This window comes from Poecilia latipinna, unplaced genomic scaffold (assembly GCF_001443285.1).
Source record: "Poecilia latipinna isolate Pla-1442-1.1 unplaced genomic scaffold, P_latipinna-1.0 Scaffold74, whole genome shotgun sequence".
Lineage (NCBI taxonomy): Eukaryota > Metazoa > Chordata > Actinopteri > Cyprinodontiformes > Poeciliidae > Poecilia > Poecilia latipinna.
The window spans coordinates 560,050-583,672 of record NW_015112690.1 but is presented as its reverse complement, the minus strand read 5'-3'; the positions used below and the strand labels follow the sequence as shown (position 1 = coordinate 583,672).

Genomic DNA, 23,623 nt, shown 5'->3' with positions numbered 1-23,623 from the left:
ACTGTAAGACATGATCATCTAAATAAACAGAAAGAGAAACAGAAATGATTTAAGGTGTTGATGATAATCTGATTTATTCAGAGTGCATTCACATCAGCCTTGTTTGGTTCACTTCAGTTGGACTGAAGTTTGTTTGCCCAGAAATTGTGGTTTGTTTTGGGAGGTGTGAATGTGTAAATGTGTACCAAAAACTACAAACCTGAGGCCTCAGTTTGGTTGAAGTGAATTCTGGTGCATTTCAAATGCATTATGTGAATGCTCCAAAAACAGGAAGTGGACTTTAGAGCAGGGAATTCTGGGTAAATGCAACCAAAACAAATGTGCGTGCTTAGAGTTGTTAGAATAATTGAATTGCCATGACTTGCTAAAGACAGAAGAGGAGGCCTACAACCACTAAAATCTGATGTCGTTTCATTTTTGTTTACATTTTATGAAGATTTTTCCTGCTGTTTTCTTCAGTGACTCTTGGTACAGCGCCACCACAGGTGAGGAGGGGAACAGGGTTTTCAAATATTTTGTGAAAGCTGAAAATATACCAGATGTTCCAATTCTGGACAATCAGGTGTGAAAACACATTTAGATGTAGTTGCAGTGTGCTTAGCTAGCAGTGGGGGCCCCCAGGGGAAGTTGTGCTTTGGACCTCCAACAACCTTGGTTCGCCCGTGGACATCATAAATATTCTCTAGGCTAAATACATAAACACCTACATTAGTGTGGAGTTTTTTCACTCCCCTCTGCTGATTTGCGGGCCATGCCTGCGCGCGCGCGCAACGTGCGGAGGCGCCGGCTTGTGCACGCGCGCGTGGAACATCGAATGTCTCGCGCGGAGTCCCGCATGAAGCGTTTAAAGCGGAGATGCGCGGCTTCTCTCTGCCTCTCTTTCTCCTCCACTGAATCTTTTCTCCCTCCTTCTTCTTTTTTTTCTTGCTCTCCCTCTTTCTTTCTTGTCATTTCGCACCTTGACTCGCTGCCCGGCTGCCTGCAGGCTCCGCGAATAGACTGTTTTCTTCTTGAACCTTTATCTGCCGGTATTTTTTCCCTCTCCTCTTGGCCGAGAGGGGAACAACAGTTTGTCACCCCGCGGTAGGGAACCATGACCACGGCCAAGGAAGGCAATGCACCGTCGAAAGCGGCTCAACAGCAAGACCAGGTAGAGAGAAGCTTATTTATTGTCCCCCTGCACATTAACTTGCGCAGGTTTTTTATGAGTTCCCCCAGCACTGTTGGTAGGATTTATATGTTACTCTTTATGGTCGTTAATTGTAAAATTGTCCTGCTTATAATCTGCATTTACGGTTAGAGGCAATTTGGAATTGCTTTCTGCGGAGTTGTGCATCACGACTGGATAATTCTCACACTTTCCTATAAAAATGGTTATTTTGTCATTATTGTTTGCCATACATTGACGCTTTTTCAGTGACTAATGTATCTCCATCACCTCTCAGCTGAACACGCAAACGATCCCAATCAAGCCAACTTTAATCAGGCTTGCAAAACTGCCACTGACGATAATGCAGCACATTTTAATTACATCCTAAATATGCTTTTCCTTCAATAGAACTCAATTAACCCGAGTTTCCCTCGCAGGCTGGAGCCTTTTTAACACTGTTGCACGTCTGTGTGATGCGCTGTGGTTCTGCTCTGCTTTCTTCTTATTCCTCATCAGTCTGTCTCTATGGAGCATCTGTTAATGCCCTCTCCACAGGAAAACCTGAGCCTGAAAACTTAGCCAAATCACACAGGAAATGCGCTGATTTTTCTTCATGATCTAGAAAAAGAGTTGTGCTTCGAGGTAGAATATCTGAAAAATAACAAGTTTTTGCCACATACTAACTTATCTTAAATATTTGCATGTGAAATGAGCCAAAAAGTCAAATTTGGGCATTCTAATGCGTTACCATGCTTCTCTGCTGATGCATATTCACATAAATCTGTAGGTCAGCATGCAAAAATAATGCTTCCAAATTCTGCTCAGCTCTACAGTCATCTGTCAGCTTTGGATGAAATCTGTCACCTGCTTCTCTAACTGTGCAGAACATGTCTAGGAATGACAGAAAAGGTGACAGGGACATTTGGGTTTTTTATTTATTTATTTGTATTTTTTCTGCTGCCATGTGGGCAGCCCTCCTCTGCTTAGCTGTAGCAGCAAACTGTCAGTCACACCCTCGGAGGCGCTCAGAGATCCAACGATCTGTTCTTGTGTATGCAGCGCACGCCGCCGAGACTTTACAGATCTGGGTGATAGACTGGGAATTCGGAAGACGCCGGAAAAGTGGTGAATTTCAAACTTCATTATTTGTCAGAATTAAACCAGAACTGCTGGTTGCGATCTATTTTTGCTTGGAAAGGCACCAGTTTCATCCTAAGCTTAATTTCTAACAAGACGGAAAAAAATTAAGATATTCCAGAAAATGAAGATGCCGTCTTGGTTTCCTTTCTTCCATTTTTGTTTAACTCTAAACTGTTGAGGCGATCAAGACAACATTTCTTGATTTTTTTTTTTTGATATGGCTCACCACTCAGGGGGACAAAAACTGTGGAGCGTCATGTCAACTTGATTTTAAAAAAATAGATATGTCAGCTGTTGACCATGTTTTCTATTGCTTGGATGCTAACTGGGCGCCATTTTCCTCCTGCTAGCGCAATGGAAGAAAATAAGAGCAGCCAGCCAATTGAAGCCATATTTTGTTTGCTTTTTCTAAGAAATCTGTACCTTATCAGCTCAAAATCTAAACCCCTGTTACCCGGATTAAAAAACAGGAAGTTGTGTTTACTGTCTTTTGGAGGTTGGAGTTTGTCTGGGGAATACGGGAAAAGCTGCAGCAATCTAGTGTAAATTCCCACTCAAAACCACAAAATACCGTTTTTAGAACAACCTTGAGATTTACCACCTTGACAAAAATTACTTGGCATGAACACAGCTACACTTACGAGCTAATATCAATGTCTACCGCTAATAGTTTGAATAAAAACAGCATAAAGCACAAAAATCGGTTTCTGTTCAGTTCGGAAAATGTAGGAACAAAAAAGACCGCCGTTGTATGATAAGTCTTAAATCAGGTCTGGAAAACTGCGAAATGTTATGGCAATAAATAGGAAACCAGATCCTGCATTTATTACCAATAAATTATTAAAAAGGTAAAATGATAAATGTTCTTCAGTGAGCTATAAGGCTAGCCGTTCAACCCTCTAAAAAACATTTTTTCCATTATCTAGCTTGTCTTACAGCCAGTACACTATTTTTATTGTTTTAAAAAACCTGATTTATATACAGTAAAGGGCCTGAAATTTCTACATTTGAGATGAAAGACTTTTTGTTTAGTCGTAAAAGAGCTTAGTCATGTTTTATTTGTCTAATTAAATCCTCAACTATTGCTCCGGCTCCACTGATAAATACTCCAACACTGTAATTTTAAATATTACATCCTAAACCATCGGTTACAGTCCCGGCGTTGTTTTATTACCCTTTTATGTTTGCAGATATTGGAGGAAAAGCTGAATTTGCCTTTTAAAACAAGCATAAAGTGACCTTTTTCCTAATTACTGGGGAAATTAGGAACCTGGCGGAGCCACTGCGACATTGGCGGGTCGTTAGAGTAATTGTTGCTTTCTGTGGATTTTCTTGTCAGCATGACCCTGCAACAAAGTGGAAAATTGCCTTAAAGCAACCTTAAGGCTGTCGAATCCACAGATGTCCATTTGCACACATGTCGACACACCAGGATTCGAAAACATCCAGAGACCCGATGATTGCGTGAGGTCCTGTTGATACCGGCTGATTGATGGTGTGCTTTCAGGCCCTGTGGTCCAGTTAGAGGGAACACAGCGAGAGGGCAGCTCTCTGGAGATAGCAGCAGCTCTTCTGTAATCAACAGAGCTCTAACACTCATTAGTAAAACAAGGTGGAGGGTGTGAAGGTGCGAGTGGTGGAGCTGAGGAGGGTAGGTGATGTATCTGCAGAGGCAAGACAGCTGAGGCCAATTTATTGCAGCTTTTAAAGATCGTAAGACCAAAAGTTTGTGCCTCAAATATCCCCAAACCAACAGACTTGGGATTAAAGTGTTTGTGCTGCTGACTAAACAATGACTTTCAAAAGTTTTCAACACAATTTCCAATGGATTTTGTTGGGATTTGGATGATAAACCACTGCAGAGTAAGTTTGGAACGCCACATAAAATCTGAAAAGGCGTGGCACCAAGTTGAATTAAATTTTATTTAGTCTAGAAGTCCTTTATTTATCTAAGTTTAACTTTTATCTTTCAAGTATCTTCAAAGAGTCATTGTGAGAGAGACAGATCTCCGGTAGCAGTCAGTGTTGCAGGGAATTTGAAGAAGCCTCTGAAGAGTATGAGTGTTACGCTAGCAGCTCAATCCACAGTAACATGTTCTGGATGACACCAGTTGTGTAAAAGCACCGCTAATCCACCTCTTTTGCTTTTGTTACTCATCGAATAGTCTGGTTGTATGATTTGAAAGGTGGGTGGGAAGAAGTTGGAGTAGGGGATTTGATCTGGACCCATCATGATGGGTGGTTTGAGCTTTTTTCCCCCGGTCATTGCTTTCATATTTAAGCACCATAGCAACTCCAAAAGTAAAAGAAAAACAAGAGCAAAACCCTTCCAGCTGCACAGCATCCAAACCAGAGGGATCAATTGTTCAAAACTCAAAGCCTGAACCACAACAAAAGCCTACAAAAAGAACAAATCAGAACTAACAGAGCTACTCCAACACATTTAGACCCATAAACAATATTCCTCAGATCTTCCAACAGAAAGTAAAGTCTTAGTCTCGTATCACTAAAGGACCTTTTTTTTAAAAATATTCCCAACTTTGCTTGTGACCAATTGTAAATGAGACTTACTGTGGATTTTTGTAAACAAGCACTGCGTTAAAAGCAGCAGAGAAAACCAAACCTTTTGCTTCTGTTTGAGACTTAGACCTTTTTGGATTTGTCTAAAGCAGATAACCCAAATAAAACACGTTGAGGATTGTGGTGAGACATGAAAGGCACTATAAATTACATCAAACGGGGTATATTCTTAATTATTTTCATCTTCAAGTCCTCTTTGGTTTAAAAGCGGCACTTAATATTCACTTCTGCAGCCAAAACATCTCTATCGTTCAAGCCAATAATCTGCCTTTTCTCCATTTTTATAGCCATTTATGTGACTGTAAAACTTTGCAATAGTGGCGAATCATTAACCGCCTGAAGTTATAAACCTGGAGACCGTGGAGGAAGAGCTGAAACGAACAATCTGTCTGGTAGAAGTAGAGTTGTGTAGCATTTCACACCAGCAGAAGAGTAAAGGACTTTGGGAGTGTTTGCAGCCAAACCCTCGCATCGTGCCATGACGGCAGCTTGAGTAACAGCTGAGGGGAGCAGCCTGTGGGTGTTGCTGAATTAAACGGTCATCTCGGGGGCCAGAGGAGGAGAGCAATGATCGACAGAGCCACAGCCGGACTTGGACGCAACAACACTCAGCCTTTTTCAGGTTTTACTGCTGCCATGAGATATGTCCTTTATGTTTTATTGCTCTTGCGGCACTTTACTGAGCTCTTGGCTGTCAGGTATTAAGAACTTGCTTTTTTTTATACACTCATACCGACTCGCAGCTTTCTTGGCGAAGGCCGACGATGTAAATAAGTTCTGAATACAGTTCAGAATGAGAAAGTGTGAGGTGAGTAAAACGGGTTGCAATTTCTCTGCAAAAGCACCAAATCTTGCCAAGTATTTTAGTCGAGTTTCTTCTGTAAATATGTCGAAATAAAACTAATTTACAAGTAACTGGAACGGCACATGAAAACCCAAAAGGTGTGGCACCAATTTGAATTCAATTTAATTTAGACCAGAAGCCCTTTATTTATCCCAAAGGGAAATTAAATGCTGTCGTAACAAGATGTTTTTCAAATGTTACATGGGAAATAATCTGATTAATCTCAACCAATCAAATGATTCAAATAACCCAGCGTTTCCCCCAGAGGATTATAAGCCTGGCGGGCCACCAGGCTTTGCTTGTGCCCCCACTAGGCTAAGGATTGTTTATTTTAATTTGTTGTAATATTTGCCCCTTTTTTAAGACATTATAGTTGGTGTGCAGGTATTAATCTTCCAATAACACATAATTATCAAGTGATATTTTCAAATTTCCTGTCAACTTCAAACATTTTTTAACTCAAAAAAAAAAAAAAAAAAAATGGCGGTCATCCAGCGGGTTTAGAAAGTTTTCTGGAGGAAACCCTGCAGCCATGTTTAAAGATGCATTCTGTGGTTTGGAAAAGATGTTTAAAATGGTTCAAATTATTGTCATCAAGTGGAGAAAACATCTAAGAGGATTACAGAAACCAGTTCAATGGAGAAATTTATTAAAAACTGGAAGCAAAATGGGAAACTCGTTTTTTGTTTTTTTTTTAGGAAGAAATGTTGATTAACCCTTTGAAGACGAGGTCTAAATGGCCATCCCGGCGTGGAGTCTCTCTTCTCAGTGCGTCAGCGCTCGGTATGAAGCCATGTAGCGATAGCTAGCAAAACTACTACTAACCCTGCACACACCACGAACTCTAACAACACACTTATAGTCTAAAAAACCCATCGAAACACTCTTAGTAAAATCCACAGCATCACTGTGCCCTAGTCTCTTGCCATATCCAAGTCCTCCCCCGCCCCTCCCGTCTCTCTCTGCGTGTCTCCGTTCTACCTAGCGACAGACCGTCAACACATTTTTATTGGTTGTTTTGAAATGTGGGACATTTAGACACCACAAAATAAGGCAGAAATGATCGATCTTATTTCTGGCTTTATTTTGAAGTAAATAACCACAAAACCAATATAAAAACACCACTTTTATAAAGTTTGAAGTCCGTGCTGTCCAACAGAGTCGAAATGAAAACTCGGTATGCGTCCATGTTATTACGAAGCCTTATTAATGAGTCACATGCTTGTACGCCGCACGGCGGGCAGCGACTTCATAGTTAAAAAAATCCCGCCAGGCTAGTTTTTCTAAAAATCTTGCTAAAATCTCCTTTTTCTTGTGGACCCAGTATTCCAAATATTAAAATGTACTTTTGTCAGCAGCCAATTTTTGTCACAATCTTCAATCTGATTTTCACAGAACTGAAAAACGTTGAATTAAAGGTTTTGTTGTGTCGAATGAAATCAGACTTTTCAGGATTTGATCTGCAGAAAAAGGAGAAATCGGCCAACTGATTGGTGGATAACCAACAAGTATCTGATTTTATTCCTCCACAGATGATAAACTGCATAGAAACCTTAACCCACACACACAAAGACCTGGAGTTATGTTTTTAGATCGATCATCTCTGAGTTACACTGTACATGAATACATGGCAATTGGATATTGGACTTTACTGAGTTCATTTTTTCGCCCATTAGTGAAAATGTCCTACCAAACCACAAGTCACGGTGACCCGCTAGAGAACGAGGTGGCCACACACGGAGAGATGTCCTCTGCAGATTAGATTGTTGTGAAAGATTTTCCATCCGAACTCCCTGTAGCCTCGGTTTGTAGCGAAATAAAAAAGCATGCAAGAAAGTTTCTGTATCTTACTGTAGTTTGAGTTTCTTGTGAAGTGCCAAATTAAGAGAAAAGCCACCCCAGGGCACATTAAGTTGAAAGTAAACAAACCAATTAAAGTCCAATCAGAAAAGTCTTATTCCCGCCAGTTAAAATGCAGATACACATCCAACTGTAATTGAGTCAACTTTAATAAATAAAGCCCAGTTTTCTCAAATTACAATTAAACCCAAGAAAAACTATAGTCAGGACATTAATATTTATATAAAACCAGATCATTAACAGTAGTCTAAGCAATGCAGGAAGAAAAGTCCTGCAGAAACAGATTAAAGGAGGATTATCTAACTGTTCCAATCAATTGGAGTGATAAGGGAGCAGACGGAGGCGTAGAAACACAAAAACACTGGACTTGGACCACCTGTGGAGAAAAACACAAAGCATGAAGAGAGAAATTAACCTGCTGGATGAAAAACCTTGTGCATCAAACAGACTGACCTATAACCACACATTTAGTCTGTTAAGCGTACAGAATATGTAATTAAAACAGAATTTCATTCGGTTTTGTTTATTTAAATTACTTAATATATACATGAAGTTGAAGCAAACACTCGACAAACTGCAGTACTGAGTTGGAAGGCCAGAGTTACTACCATGCCCCGAAGCAGATAAAAACACTGGTGACTCAGTGTGTCTGAACAGATGCAGGGATTTATGCAAAAAAAAATTACCCAAGGTTTTAATGTTACATTTAAAAGCCTAGAGGGCGTACAACCCTTATTTGTAAGCTCTGTTCTTGCCTCAATAACCTGATTCACTTCATTTAACTCAGAAAATCCCATTCAAGAACTTCTGGATTGACAGATGACGCAGCATTGCTTCCTAAATGTCACTTTTTACAACTCAACATCTGTCCAAGTCGAATGCAACTAGAAACCTGCAACAGACTGTTGCATGCTCACTGTGATGGGTAGATGGCTGGTTTTTATAGAAACCCATCACCCTGGAAGCTGTTTCCAGTGAAGGGAGACGCTAATCTTTCTTCACGTTAGTGTGCATGAGTGACCATGTTTACAGGCCAAAGAGGCACATCAGTTTCATGTTAGTAAAAAAACTTGCAATGTTGGATATTACTGGTAAATGTTGCAATTAGTTGCCTATTTTCTCCTCTGTCTCTTTTAGCTTCTTTGGTAAAGTCATTTTTGTCCGGTGTTGGTATCTACTGCCAACTAAATATTAGATGTGCTTGAAAAATAAAGGTTAATGGCATTACAAATGTATTAATCAACAATTATTTCCCTCCAAGCTGTCCTTCGCAATGTGGACAGCAGGACTGGAGAACAAGTCAACGATGAAAAATATTGCGATATACATGCGAACAATATCAGAAGATAACATATTAAATATGAAGGATATTCACTGAACTCGGATCCAGAACTGCATAGCACTCTGGGAGATGTAGGCAGAGGAAAGGCTTTATATAGATATTATATATATAGATATTTAAAATGAATCGATAATTATTGCTATCCACTGATATGAAACGCTTATGTCGTGATAAGTTTTTGAGTCATTGATATGGTGATGACGATATATTGTGCAGCTCCACAAATACATTAGCACTTGGAATGTATTCATGATGAAGAAAAAGTTAAAAATATTTAGAACTAGTGGAGGTGGTGCTGGACCGACCCGTCACCGGACCAATCACAGGGTCATCTGCACACTTCAGGTGTTTCATAGGCGTTTGTGTACAGAGAAGAGCAGTAGGGCGAGAACACAGCCCTGGGGGACGCTGGTGCTGATTGCTGCTGTTCAGGAGGCGACGCCGGTCCGTCAGGAAGCTGGTGGAGGTCAAAGGTCACAAAGTTCAGGTTTGAACAAATTTATTCTAGATCGTTGTGAATAGTTGCACAACCCTCACCAGATTGATGGGCAGCGACAGTTGCTTCTCTAAGGTCAATCCTGATCTCTTTCCACCTTTGTGTTGTAACACAAAGCACCAGAATGCTTCAGAAACCTCTGCCTTCACGGACTCGGTCCGAGTTGCCTTTGATTGGATAATCGGGTGAATCTGATTAGCCGCACTTTGCTGCTCCCCTTCCGGCTTTAATCATGTGGAAGCAGTGAATGTGTACCCAGTTTTCCCATGACTATATATTTGAGATTCTGCTAAACCTCTCACTGAATATTCCCAGCTAATCTTCAATCTGTGCTTTGTTTGCCTTTCAAGCTCAGGCTGATTCACTCGAGCACATCTCTCTGATGAAATACACAGAATTCATTTGAAACCGCACATCTGATTGGCCACATCAGACTGATTGTGTTTCGCTTTTATTACATCAGTCAGCGAAGGGAAGGAGGGGTGGACAAAACAGATTAGCACAACTATTCGCTTTGGAAATCTCAATAGATAATGCACCAATTGCTCGTGTTTGGTGAGCGCCCTTGACTGATAAGAGGGGATGGAAGATGGATTTAGAGGAGGATTGGATGCCCCTAATGTTTGTGCCGTAGTTCATGCTGAGGGCAATTATGAACAATTGAGCCGTGATGTTGGTGCCTGAAGTGGAGATTAGAGGCGAGATTGCCTGACGGCCACCTCGGCGATCCATCATGATTGTTGTCAGGATTCAAATGTTCTTTGCCGAGACGGCTTATGAGACGCGAGGGGTGCCTTAATTTTCCAATAAATATTCAGCGTTCGCCAAAACGGTCGAACTAAATGTCACGACAATCCTCTACCTCGTTAATAGTCGATGTTGCGGTCAGGTGGGCTGGGTATGTTGGACGTTTTCTGGAAAGAGAGTTCCCAAATATGTGTAAAACTCTTGTTAAGGAAAAGGTCAGCAATGTTGCTAGGCTGGAGGCCGTGACTTCAGAGCAGAACATGCATGTATGTGAATACTGGAGCCATCAATACTGAGCAATGGGTTTTCTGTTTATTAGTGCTGAGAGTTTATTTTTAGGAAATGCAAAACAATAAGAAATGTTAATGTATTTAATTTAACTTTGTTGTAATATACCACCACAATAGTGAATGATTGTAAAGTGGAATGAAAATGACACTTTTTTTTATTTTAGCAAAAAATCTTTACAATGGCGTATTAGGGCCATACTAAGAAAAAATACAATAAAATTACGAGAATAAAGTCGTAATATTGCGAGAATTAAAAGCAAATCTTTACAATGGCGTATTGGGGCCATGCTAAGAAAAATTTTAATTATGAGAACAGTCATATTACGAGAATGAGATCAAAATATTACAAGAATAACGTCAATAACACAAAAATTAAGTCGTAATAAAATAAATGTATTATCGTGAAACTACAACTTTGTTCTCGCCTTGTTTAGACTTTTTTCTTGTATAATTACAACTTTATTCTGGTAATTTTATTTCTTGAGGTAGGTATGCACTGGGATTATAGTCTTTCTAGCTGCATATAGTCGATTGCACATTATAAGATTTTTAAAGCTTTGAATACCAAAGTAAATGGATCAGTTTCCTGAAGTCAACCTTTAATTTTTATTTACTAACTGTACCGTTTGTATTCAGTCAACTGTTTGTTTTACAGTGATAAATAAGATTCAGTTTGTAGCTGATCAAATTAATCACCAGACTATTGTGCAGTATTCACGTGCATTAGATATTCCAAACGACGGTGAGTGTTTGTGAAGAAACGTTTGCATTCCCGTCCACTTTTGCTTGTTTATCTGTTCCTCGCCTCAGTCTGTGAGCTTGTGTTTTCTGGCCTTATCGACCGGCTGTAATTAGGGGCCCAGAGCTGCGGAGCAAGGAGGCGATCAGGAGCCGCCATGTTCCGCCGAGTCTCTAATTGATACACCGGGCATATCCAGGTCTTGCTGTCTGCCGCCTGCCGCCCCCCAAACCCCCTCGGGTCCCTCTTGTTGTCTGCACGCCACCTCCACGTCTGTGACAAACGTTCAAAAGAGCGAGTGCTAGTCACAAACGATAAGCAGGTAATTGCCTGTGGGCCGGGATGCAAATTAGGCGAAGCTTGTGCTCCGGCTTCATTGGTCATGCTGCCAGGGGTTATTTGTGGCGCTGTTGGAGGAGTTATGATGGCTTAAAGTGATGCACACTTTTGCAACAAGCTAGGACTGTCATTAAATTTGTCTTCTTCAAGCTTCGATTGCAAATGTGAAATACTTTTCTCTCGCTTTATTGCCGACCCTCATTTGCAGAGTTATTATAGGAAAACTGCAGAACAATAAATTCGTCCTTTGTTTTCTGATTTCTCCTAATTGCTTTGTGAAGTGGCACACAGAGCCACTCGATGGCCTGCGGTGGCCTGAAGGCTGTGACCAGAACCTGGCATCCGCGCACAAATCTGGAGGAATGAGCTTTCTTTTCAGTCCCCCAACCAGCGCTCCTGCTGACATTTAACGCTTCAAACCTCTGGTGTTATTGTTATGGCTGCAGTGAGTCTCCTGTGAGGAATACTGATATCCTTTCAAATTGACCAGCTCGAGAACTTTAATGTGACAGCCCATCACATTACGGTGAAAGGAGCGTGAAAGTGAGGGAGGGGTCACGACTTGATGCAGTATCATCGTTGGCGAGTTGAAAAGCGTGAGTCTGTGTAATCTGACAGTGGCGTTGTCCGCTTGCCTCCCCTGAGTGCCGATCAGCTGGCGCGCATCCCGCGCCGCTGCCTCCTCATGCTTTCAAACATGGTCAGAGGCGACGGTGTCAGCCCCCCGCTGATTTCCCATGGTCAAAATATTGGCAGCTATTGCGTGTCTCCTCAGTGGTGCTTAGTGTCCATGCATGAAAGACCGACTTTCATCATGACATTTGCTGGGCCCACTCCAAAAGCCCAGCGGTCGCTTGGTTTCTATGGCGATATGTCTGAAAAAGGTTTTTGCAAAAAGAAAACGCAGATTTGAATAAGAGTTTAGGCATGAGATGTCTGTAATCCTTGTGCAAGAATATCAGTTTTATGGTTTAATAATAATAATAAAAAAGCGCCATAGTTTATAGTTTCAGTCATTTCATTTTAAAACAGAATTCAGGTTAAAGTATTGCAGTAATTGGAGGATAACCTTTGCTCATGGGTGGGCATTTATTATACTGTTACCATGAAAAATTTCTTATGAAGAGGATTTGGATTTATGGTGGTAATAAATTATGTTTGAACCGTATTTTCAAAGTTATTTCTACTGTTTTCTCCACTGTTGGTTTTATGAGTGTTAGTAAATTCCAAATGATTGAATTATTATTGATAAGTCACTTTTTTATGAGTGGTGTTTATAAGAAAGACTATTTAAAATTAGGAATGTCTTTTCAGATGAGTATTAGTGTTTAGCTTTGGTGGCAACGACATGCAGACACAGGCATACAGCTACACAAGACGGCAAAAGGTTGTAAATATTTGCTATCCCTCTTATAGCTTACAGAATAAATGCTAAATAGATAGATTTAAGTAAAACATTTTTCCCTGAGAGCTCTAAGCTAGCTGTGCTGGCTAGCTTAGAGGTTGAACGCTAAGCTAGCAATGCTAATTCAAGCTTGTAACTATTAGGCAGAAATGTGCTTACAGTTGTTTTATTTTTGTTTATTTTTTTAACACTGAGTTATATTAAGACACTGTCATGAGTGTTTTGTAAGTGTCCTTTTTTACCTTTGATTTTTTTAGCATAAAGTTTCTGCTAAGCTAAGCTGCTGGGTTGATTAGCTACAAAAAGGGAGAACAAACCGAACAGCCTCAATAACTTTCTGCTTTTAATCTTTGCATGTAAATAACTGTTAACAATATGATGAATTGTATTGTGTCGGTAATGCAAACCTACTTCAGGTAGTAACCTGTTTACTTGCTAACTATTGCATGTTGCTATTAACGTGTGATTCTGATAACAAGGTAAATCTTGTCATATTCGAGTCAAAGCAGCCAGTGTTGGCGGCAGGAAAAATCATAACTCCAAATTCCCATCATGAGATTTTTTTCATGCCCACCTCTAGTCTGTGCCACATATTAAAAAGCTTTTCGAATAGATCCATCCTGTGCAATTAAGCTCAGTGATGCATAATTACAAAATGAGTGTTTTATGCACTCTATCGCTTCTTTATTTATTACACAGGGTTGTTTTCTTTGCAGAAAAATGTAGGTCCTGTAATCACTCTAATAAGATTTGGCATGCAGTTTTATTGCATAGTCAGACTGACTTCCTCTATTATTTTCAGTGGCGTTAAGCCAGCGTGATTAAAAGTCCACACAGCTTCTAGTTTTACATGCTGGAATAGATTTTGTCTGCGTTTGCCTTGTGGCCATGTTTGTTTGCTCTGATTTGCAATATATTCTATGCCAACTTATTTCAGAAGGACTAAAGAAAGAAAGAAAGTTCTGAATTATTTCAATTGGACTCAACAAACTGGATGTTTCTAAGTTTGTGATATAGGTGTGAAACCTGGAAACCAGCGAAACAAGACAGAAACAGGAGCACAGATGAGGACGTTCTGGTAGACTTCAGTTAGCTGATCTTAATGTTTCTTGGCAGACTGGATGATTAATCCCATCTGACAGGGTTTGGAAAGAAACAAAACACTTAAAAACAAACTGTCAAATCTTTCAAACATGGCTTCATTTTAAATTTAATTCCTCCAAACTTTGGTTTGTTCTTTTTCCAACACTTCCTATTTGTTTTCCCCCCCTGAGATAAGGATAGGGAAATTATGTTAGGTCAAAAATGTTTACTTAAAAATAGTTTATTTATTTGAACAAACAAAGTGTCACTAATATACTTAAACATATAAGCTTCTCATGACATTGACGAAAGTTTGTTTTTCTCTCAGTCCATAGACTTATGTAATTCTCAGATTTTACTGGAATATTACAAAAATCTCTGGTTTTTATATTTTGATGCGCTTGAAATATAATGACAATTTGTTTATTTTTTATTAGTATTGGTGTTTTACTAAATTATCATATTTTGGGTTAGGGTTAAACTCCATGAAGACAAACGAATTCAGCAGGAAATGCTGCAAATGAACATTTCTGTAAATACAGAAAAAAAGAATCAAAGCAAAATGAATACAAACTGAAAATGCAGCAAACACAGACAAATGTTGTAACTGCAGAAAATGGAAGTAAAAAGCAAAAATAACAGCAACAAAAACGCTCCACAGAACTGGAGTACTCCACACCACTAGGGGGAGCCAACCACAAGATCACATGAGATCAGATCGGCAGAACATGTCCAGAAGAAATTCATATCTTTTTCAGTCTTTTAGAACAGCAACAAATTTTATTATGTAATTTTCAGATATTTTACTAAAATATTACAAAAATCTCAGATTTGTATTATCTGGTGCATATACACTTGTAATATAATGACAAATGTATGTTTTGTTGTTGGTATTATACTGTACAGATCTGTACAAAAATGAACTGAATCCCATTGAAAACCTCCTGGTTATTCCACCAAATACTGATTTCTGAACTCTTCCCGAGTTAAAACATCAGTATTGTTGTTTCTAAATTAATATAAACTTGTTTTCTTTGCAGTATTTGAGGTCTGAAAGCTCCACATCTGTTTCGTTATTTTGACTCTTTCTCATTTTCTACAAATAAATACTGAAATTTTTGCTTGTAATATCTGGGGCAAGTTATCAGTAGTTCATAGAATAAAAGAACAAAGTTCATTGTATTCAAACATAAACCTTTAAAAAGTAAAATCAGAGAAACTGATCTCTTAATTAAGAGAGCTGTATTATCTGGAAGTGACCTTGATCATATTTTGGCTGCTGATATTAAAATCTTCTAATATCAGCAGCTGATATTAGAAGATTATGTTCATTTGAAGTGTTTACAGTTTTCAGCACAACCTGATTTTACATTGCTTTGTAAATCTTTGAGTATCATATTTGGGTTTTGGTAAAACTTATCAGCTCTTTATGATCTTCCTTTATGTTAAATCATCACAACCTGTGAGCAAAGAGCTTTCCTGCTATAACAGATACGTTTTATTTAAGGTGTGCTTTTGCAGGACAGCAATAGGCTTCGGTAAACGAAAAGAATCTTGCAGCTTGTCTGATGCATTTTTACCAGCAGGGGTCGAAATAAAATGATGAAAATCGATTCCATCACGCTGAGAACCTTTATTCAGATCTCTGCTTTGTGGCAGCAGAGTGCATTAGAAAACATTAGCACATTAAGACCACCGAACGCAGCGTTACCCATATGTTAGCACCGTCATGACGCTCAAAGAGGCTCGCCAGCAATTTTTAATGGCAGCTTAAACCTCCACATCTTTTATTCATGTTTGTGACGGTCCTGTTGTGTGAGAATGTGTGTTTGCTTGCTTGGAGTCGGACCAGAGATGGATTTGTGCTAGTTAGTATAAGGAATGGCTCTCTATAGCTGCGCTGCGAAGGAAAGAAGCCAATGGGAACGATGGTGTCACCACAAACAGCAGAAACATGAGTCATAGCTGTTTATTCCAAAACCCAGAGATGCTATCCGTTTGCGGCACCAGAGGGAACGCGGCGCATACAAATCCTGCATTATAAGGACGGGAAAATATGACATCTATACCACAGTGACAAATACTCACCTCGGTGTTCATCAGTCTGTTTCCGCCGGCTCCGCTGGAATGGAAACATCAAAACGCTCCGGAGCGCTACGGGAACGAGTTACAGCTTTATTTCTTTTAGAAAAACACGACGATTGTTGTAAAGTTGAGCGATTATTAATTTAAAGTACTTAAATTGTTGTTTGAGCACACCTTCTCAAGGCAAATGAGGAAATATTGAGCTAAATAAAAGCTTCATTTATGCTTCTCTGTTGTCACACAGTTTAAATAGGCAAACTTTAAAAATGAACAAATATGGATGTAATTTGGTTCATACTGATGTAATTAGCAAGGAGCTGAACAAATGGTGGAGAAAACTGTGAAAAAGGAGCAATTCTGATCATCTGAACAGGTTTTGCGGCGTTTTAAACGTCATTAATTTGAATTTATTGTGAAAATTATAATAACTTTACAGTTCTTACATTTCACCAAGTGGTGAAATGTAAGAACTGTAATCCATCAAAATGAAGGATGGCATTCAGATGTTTCTGTCAACTTTTTTAAAGTTAGCATGACTCCTAACTTTAGTGTCTAATTTCTAAAAACACTCATGGAAAGGCTGCACTAATCTCTAAAATAAGACATTATAAATGGTTTCAAATGTCAACTATAATTATTTTTCCATTTTAAAACCTCGTGTAACGTCACCTCTGATCCTAATATGAATAATGAATTAGCACTTGAGCCCAGAAGGCCAGAAATGTAATTTCTACCATTTATAACCTTACATGTGTGCATTTTAAATGTTATTTAGACCCTAACTCACCTGCTGAAGACATGGTGGAGGTTTCATCATGCAGAATGTGGAACCTCGTCAAACCTGATGTCGAATTATTTTGATGTGGAGGTAAACAGATTTTTCTGTCGGTGTGAACTAAAGTTATCCGTCTCACTGAAAAGTTTTGGGTCTCTGCTCATAGATATTTTATTTAGCAGCACAGTCACCGTGTCACACATCTTAGTTTCAGATTTTTCAAACTTGTTTGTGCCTTCTGGTCATTGCAGTAGTATAAATAAGAAATAGCCATGTCTAGAGAAACAAAGTTCTTTTTTTTTATTATTTAGTTATTGAGTTTTGGTTGCTTCTCCTGAGGATGAGGGGGCAGTCACAGCCTCAGGAAGTTTCCTCAGTAAACTCGGAGAACATGAGTCACATTTTAATGCCACTGTTGGTGAAAAAGAAGCAAAAGGAAAACAACCTGGATTCTGCTCTCGTTGGTTTACTGTCGGCTGGAAAACCACAAAAATCAGATTGATGAAAAAGCTACGTCAGATTTAGAGCCAGGAAAATTACAATCCAGACTTTGAAAGCAAAAATAACGAGACAAAGAAACCAGGAAGGAGAATAAAAATTCCTATTATTGTAACGTAGAATGGTACTCGGTGTTTTTATTTGCGTTTCTTTTTGTTGCCCTTCTGGATTCTGATCCAAATCCAGAGAGTTTTCACTCAGTTCATGGTTATATGCATCACAAAAACTTCTCATCATCATCATTATCTCTAAATTTAAAATAATAATGTTAAATAAAAATCAAAAACTTACAATATTATATATTAGTTATACATATATTTTCTTCACAGGAACATGAGTAAATTTATAAAGTTACAAAAAAATTATTTTTTTATCGTTATTATAAATAATACCACAAAATATTGCAATAAAATTCAAAGTTAATATTTCCCACCTCTAGTTGAATATCATTTACTCCCTTAAACTCTTTGTGCTTTTCTTCTTCAAAGGCTTTTTCTATTATTTCCACAAATAAACAATGGAGTCTTTTTACTGGCTGGAATATTTATTGTTGTTTTTATTGTTTTTTGTTGTTGTTTAATGTGGACAATTTATCAAAATAAAGTGATTGATTGATTTAGACCAGGGGTGTCTGGGTGTTCTTAAAGGGCCGGTTATGCCAGAATATATTGATAAAACCAATTAAAATGTTATAATATTAATAAATAGCTTTTCCTTTTTGTGGTGCCGATTGAATATTTTACTTGAGCTAATGTGTGATCCTAAATGTGACTTTTTTTCACTTGCTGTATCAAGTAGGGCTGAAGCAGCAGTCACTCAAAATCAATGTTTTTCACCAATTTTGAAAAAAATTTGCAGTAAAATCAGAACAAAAAATATAATTTTTGTGTGAATTTTGCAGGTCTGAAAAACTGGAGGGACTTATTGATGAGGGCCACATACAAAGCTACGGTGGGCCAGATTTGGCCCCCGGGCCTCGAGTTTGACATACAAGTAGTAGACGGTAACTTCTGCATTTTCTTAGCAAAAGTCCTGAAAACAGTTGAAGTTTTAAGTTGTAGAATTGTGAAATGTTTTGTTGGCGTTTCTGCCGTATCAATACTTTGAGATTTGACTTCAGTTCTTGTACTTTTTTCATTGGAAATTCAGAGACGGTGCAACCCTAACACACTTCCTGCTCACTTCCCCGGCTCATATTTTCCACAGCCCTCCCTGGATTCTCATTTGAAGATAAGGACTTGTGAGCCCAAGGAGTCAGAACCTCTCAATTCACCTCCACATTTCAGGGCAGGGTCACTACTTTAATACTTGATGATTCTTATTGGACAATAATAGTAGCCAAGATACCCAGCAGATGCCTGAATAAACCTTATAATAGAGCAATTATTCTCAAACAAAAGGTCACCTCAGACGTAACGAGAGGTCCGGAAATCAATAAAACGGCCAATTATGACCACAGCCCTGTGCCTATATTTGGTTTCCGGCAGCGTGCCACTCCTAAGGCTGTGAGGCAAAAAGTTAAGTTTTATTTTAGGAGCCTTTGTTCACTATATTTAAAAATTAAAGACTCTCCTTGGTAGATGGCTGTTGTTTACTGTAGCTTGGTTTGTATCCATTGAAGGATGTTGTAGAAATTCAGAGTACAGAAAGGCTTACAGAATAATTTTTCTCACCGTGTGGCTGAGTGCAGCCTGACCATGAAACAAGGCGGCGGACCGTCTGCAAGAGATGCAGCTCCCTGGTTGGATGAAAGCAGCATTGTGTTTGAGATTCTGGAGCTGTGAGAAGTAATGGGTTGCATTCTTCATTCGCGGCCCCACATTGATTTTGAGATCAGACTGGATGAACAAGCTATTAGAGTTCAGAGTAAGGCTTTTCATTCAAGATTATAATCAAGTTAAATTTGTACTGGGCAAAGAGAAGAGGCTGTATTCCACTTATTCCAAGGATTTACCACATGGCTCCATGGTCATTAAAATTGCAGGCAAGGTCCAAACTTTATTGTGAGAAAAAATCTGGTTCTCACTTAAAGTTCAGTGGCCTCCACACCAAAGCAACACATGCTGGTTGAACCTAATTAAAAATATCCTTATGAAATAACTTGTTAAAATATATTGGAAAGCCATCTTGTCTAACTCAACTGCTAAGCTAAGCTAAGCTAGCCGCAGCTGTAGCTAGCCTAACTGCAGCTAAGCATGACTAAGCAAAACATGGTAAACGTATGTGCCCAACATGTGCAAATGTGTAAACACAGGAATAAAGAAAACTTGGGGTGGAAAAAAACAACAACAAAGAAATGCAACAAAAATGCTGCAAATAAAAATGGCTGTAAATACAGAAAAAAAGAATAAGAAAACAAAACAAATACAAGCTAAAAATGCAGAAATCACAGACAAATGTAACTACAGGAAATGTAAGCAAAAGAGGAAATGTTACAAACTTGAAGTACTCCACACCACTAGGGGGAGCCAACCACCAAATCACATTTTTACATATGGTTCAGTAAAGAAGGGATTTTATGATTTAATGATGTCTAAAAGAAAAGATGCTTTTAGAACAGCAGGTAATATTACCTACTCCAGACTCCCCCTAGTGGCTTGGAGTACAGAGAGAGTTTGAAGCGTTTAATATTTGCTGCTGTTTTTGCTAGGGTTTTCTCTTTTGCCTCCATTTCCTGTGGTGGCAGGAAATGGAAGAAATGCTTTGTTGATTGTAGGTTTTTCTGTTATTTTCTGTGATTGCAGCATTTTTCTTTTCCATTTGTTTTTTTTTGTTTTTCATGGATTTTGCACCATTCATGTGTTTACACAGTTAGTTGCCATAGAAACTGCTCATTTTCAACTTTATCAATGGAAATTTTTCACCAGCGTTTGCAAGAAGCACATTAATCAAATAAATTTTAAGAAACTTTGGTCTACTTTAGTCTGAATTTCCACTAAATCTGAAAAGAAACAAGCGAACATAGAGAGAAATACAAACGAGTTTCCATAACCAGAGTTGAAACACTCACAATTACAAATAAGAGATACCATATTGTCTCCACATAACACAGTTGGGGAAGTTTTGTTATTTCATTTAATTTACAGCAATTTATTGGGCTTTCCTTCGAGTTGCAGACCAGTATAATAATTTCTTGTTCTGTGGTATTGATTAAAATTTGGACCAAGCATTATCCGCCACCAGAGATGTAGCAATAACAGCAACAAGTCAACATAGTTCCCTTTAATTACAGCTCCTCTGCTGTAGGATTGTGCAGTGCTGTGTAGTCTTGTATAATTAGATGACAAATTGACAAAACAGCATCAATAGCTTTTCCCTCAAGTAATTGACATACTCTATTGATTCCAGTCCAGGAGGCATTCTGCATGAACAAAAACCTCGTTAAACACTTTCTTTCTGCACATAGTGACATCAACAATATGCATGAATGCATACAACCCTCCACTGCCTTCGCCACACAGAAACCGTTCCAGGCTTTTCTCCCCCTGTTTTTACTCGACCCTGCTCAACGCCTTCACTTCCTGACCTCCTCCCAGTTCTCCTCTCACCCTCTTCTTCTCTCTGTATTGTTGTGAAGCAGGAGAGAAGAGTGGCGCAGTCCAACCCAATGGCAAGCCGCTCTAAGATGTTCTGAAATGCACTCTGGAGGCAACGCTGCAATATTTGCCTCGTCAGGCTCTCTGGGGGTTTGGAGAAGCAGCTCTTTGCCACAAAAGCTTTTCTTCAATTTGTTTGGATTCCCATGTTGATACGTCAGCTAAAAATACACAAAACCTGCAATACAGTAACTGAATAATACAACAGGGAGCCATGCGGGAAAACCGGACGCACGTTTATGTTTTAATCTCTGAATTCTGAGATTAAAGTTACAATTCTGAGAAAAAATTCTGAATTCTATTGATTCCAGAATTCTGACTTTTTTTTAGATTAATCTAAAAAATAAGTTTTGACTTTTTTTTTTTTTTTTTTGATTAATCTCAGAATTCTGAGATTGATCTTAAAATTCTGAGGAAAGATTCTGAATTCCACTGATTCCAGAATTCTTTTTAGATTAATCTTCTGTCAGACTGATTAAAGTCAGTCTGAATTCTGACTTTTCTGAGAAAAAAGTAAAAATCCTGAGATTAAAGTCAAAATTCTGAGATTAATCTAAAAAAGTCAGAATTCTGAGAAAAAAGTCCAAATTCTATTGATTCCAGAATTTTTTTTTTTTTTTTTTTTAGATTAACCTCAAAAAAGTTCTGACTTTTTTTTTTAGATTAATCTCAGAATTCTGAGGAAAAAAATCTGAATGATGAGAATTAAAATGACATTTGACAATATCTGTAAGCACATCTGATAAAAACCGTCTTCTAAGGTGAGTTCACACACACGCTCATCTCTGCCATGTGGTCTGCGCATGTATGAAAAGGTTTTGTGAATACAAACATCCCGCGCCTTCGGATAAAACGTGGAAGAGCCTTGATGGACCAGAACCGCCTGCAAACAGCTACAATCCAAAAACATCCGAGAAACTATCTAAAAATGTCCGTTTCTGCCTTTTTAACAGTTTAAGCATCAAATGAACCTTAATACTCAGTAATACACACAGTGGAAACTGTCTTGGCAGCACTGTTGAAGCTAATATCTACAGTCACTCGTATTTACTCTCTTGGGGACACAAAGAAAATGAATGTCGCTAATCGATTGACTGCTTTTACAACGGCCAACCAATGGTGCGACAAGCTGCATTGGGCCAGGGGATTTCAGCGTCCCAAGCTGCGTTTATTTTTAAAAACAGAAGAATAAGCAAATGTTCCACAAACATTTTGGAGCTACTTTCTAAGAAAAATCAGTGTTTGAAGTATCGCCTGTCCATCTGATCTCTGAGAACGTTGGGATCCAGTGGACCGCCTGCAGAGATCAGCCCTTCATCTCTGCAAAAACCCGTCGTTTTGTTTTTGACAGTTGATCTTCATCACAAAGCGACTGACCACCGGGTGCGCCTCTGTGTTCAGATCTGATGCCCAGATGGAGGCTTATGCTCGTTTCTTTTCTCTGCTCCCTCTCGCTGGAGACTTGCATCATCTTTTCCCGTTTCTGTAGCCGTTGGGAGAGCAAACTGCTCCCTTCTTGTGGAAGAAGAGAGGCTATTTTCAGATGGGAGCAGCGGCGGTATGGATTGTTAGAAGATGGGGAGTGGAATAAAGAGGAGGGTAAAGAATGAATGTTTTTATTGACGAATCGATTCTGTTGCTGCAGGGTTGTGCTAGAATAAAATGTTGAGTCACTCATAACCAGAACATTTCAAGGATAAATCAAGATGCACTCAAGTTAACGTACTGCAATGCATTTATGTTTTCGGTCTACCAATCGGCCGGCCACCTTAATCCTCAGGTGTGACAATCAGGGCTCATTATCTGCAGCCCACTGAGCGTGTCCGTCAAAGCCCAGAGCTTCGTCCGTCTCTCTCTTTGCCCTAACTGTTTTGGCACACAGCTGAGGATTTGTTCAGGATCACAGAGTGCTGGTTGTTTTTAGAAGGATCCTTATTTCAGTGCATTCTCCTCACCAATAATTGACTGCTTGGCAACCTGAGTGCCAGGCTTGAATTGAAATGTCAGGCTTTGTGTCAGTGTGGAAAAGCCCAATAGAGGAGCTTAGAGCCACACAGATGGAGATGGTTTGGCCAGCGAAACGACGTGATGAGTGTAATTATCTTTACGAGTGGGATTGCAACAAGCAAACACTGTCTCCTGCAATGATAACGAAGCCTTGGTAAGCATTTTTGTTTCACGATTTTCAACCAAAAACTGTTTCTTTATTGGGATTTTATGCAACATAGAGAATAATTGAAGTACAAGGAAAATGTCAAGTTTTTATTTCTTTTATTATTCATAAAAGTTTGAAGTGTGGATTTGTTTCACTACCCCTTTTACTCTGACGTCCCTGAATAAAATAACCAACTGGCTTTAGAGGTAATTTAATTGGTGAATAGAGTCTAACTGTATAAATCCAGTTATGTGACGACGCCGGGGTTTGTTAGAGGATGTTGGTGAACAAACAGCATCATAAACATAACGGACAGATCATGGAGAAAATCAAGGCTGTTTTCACACCTGATGGTCCGGTAGACTCGGTTCGGTTGGGGATCTAAGTTACAACATGTTACATTTTCAGCTGCTGTGTTTGCTTTCACACTGCACCGTCAGATGAACCAAACTTTGAAGAACTTGTTCCCCTCCTCGCCTGTGGAGGACCACTGAAGGAA

The 23,623-nt window shown here is 39.1% G+C and overlaps 1 protein-coding gene across 1 annotated transcript in view; it reads left to right on the top strand.

The window, feature by feature from the left end:
* Window positions 1–801: 801 nt before the first annotated feature.
* The window catches only part of dpp6a (dipeptidyl-peptidase 6a), a 119,669-nt gene continuing 96,847 nt past the window's right edge, over window positions 802–23,623 (top strand). The window contains exon 1 of the mRNA XM_015016739.1: window positions 802–1,150. Coding sequence (XP_014872225.1) covers window positions 1,094–1,150 — 57 coding nt within the window. The 5' untranslated portion in view covers window positions 802–1,093. The remainder of the gene's footprint in view (window positions 1,151–23,623) is intronic.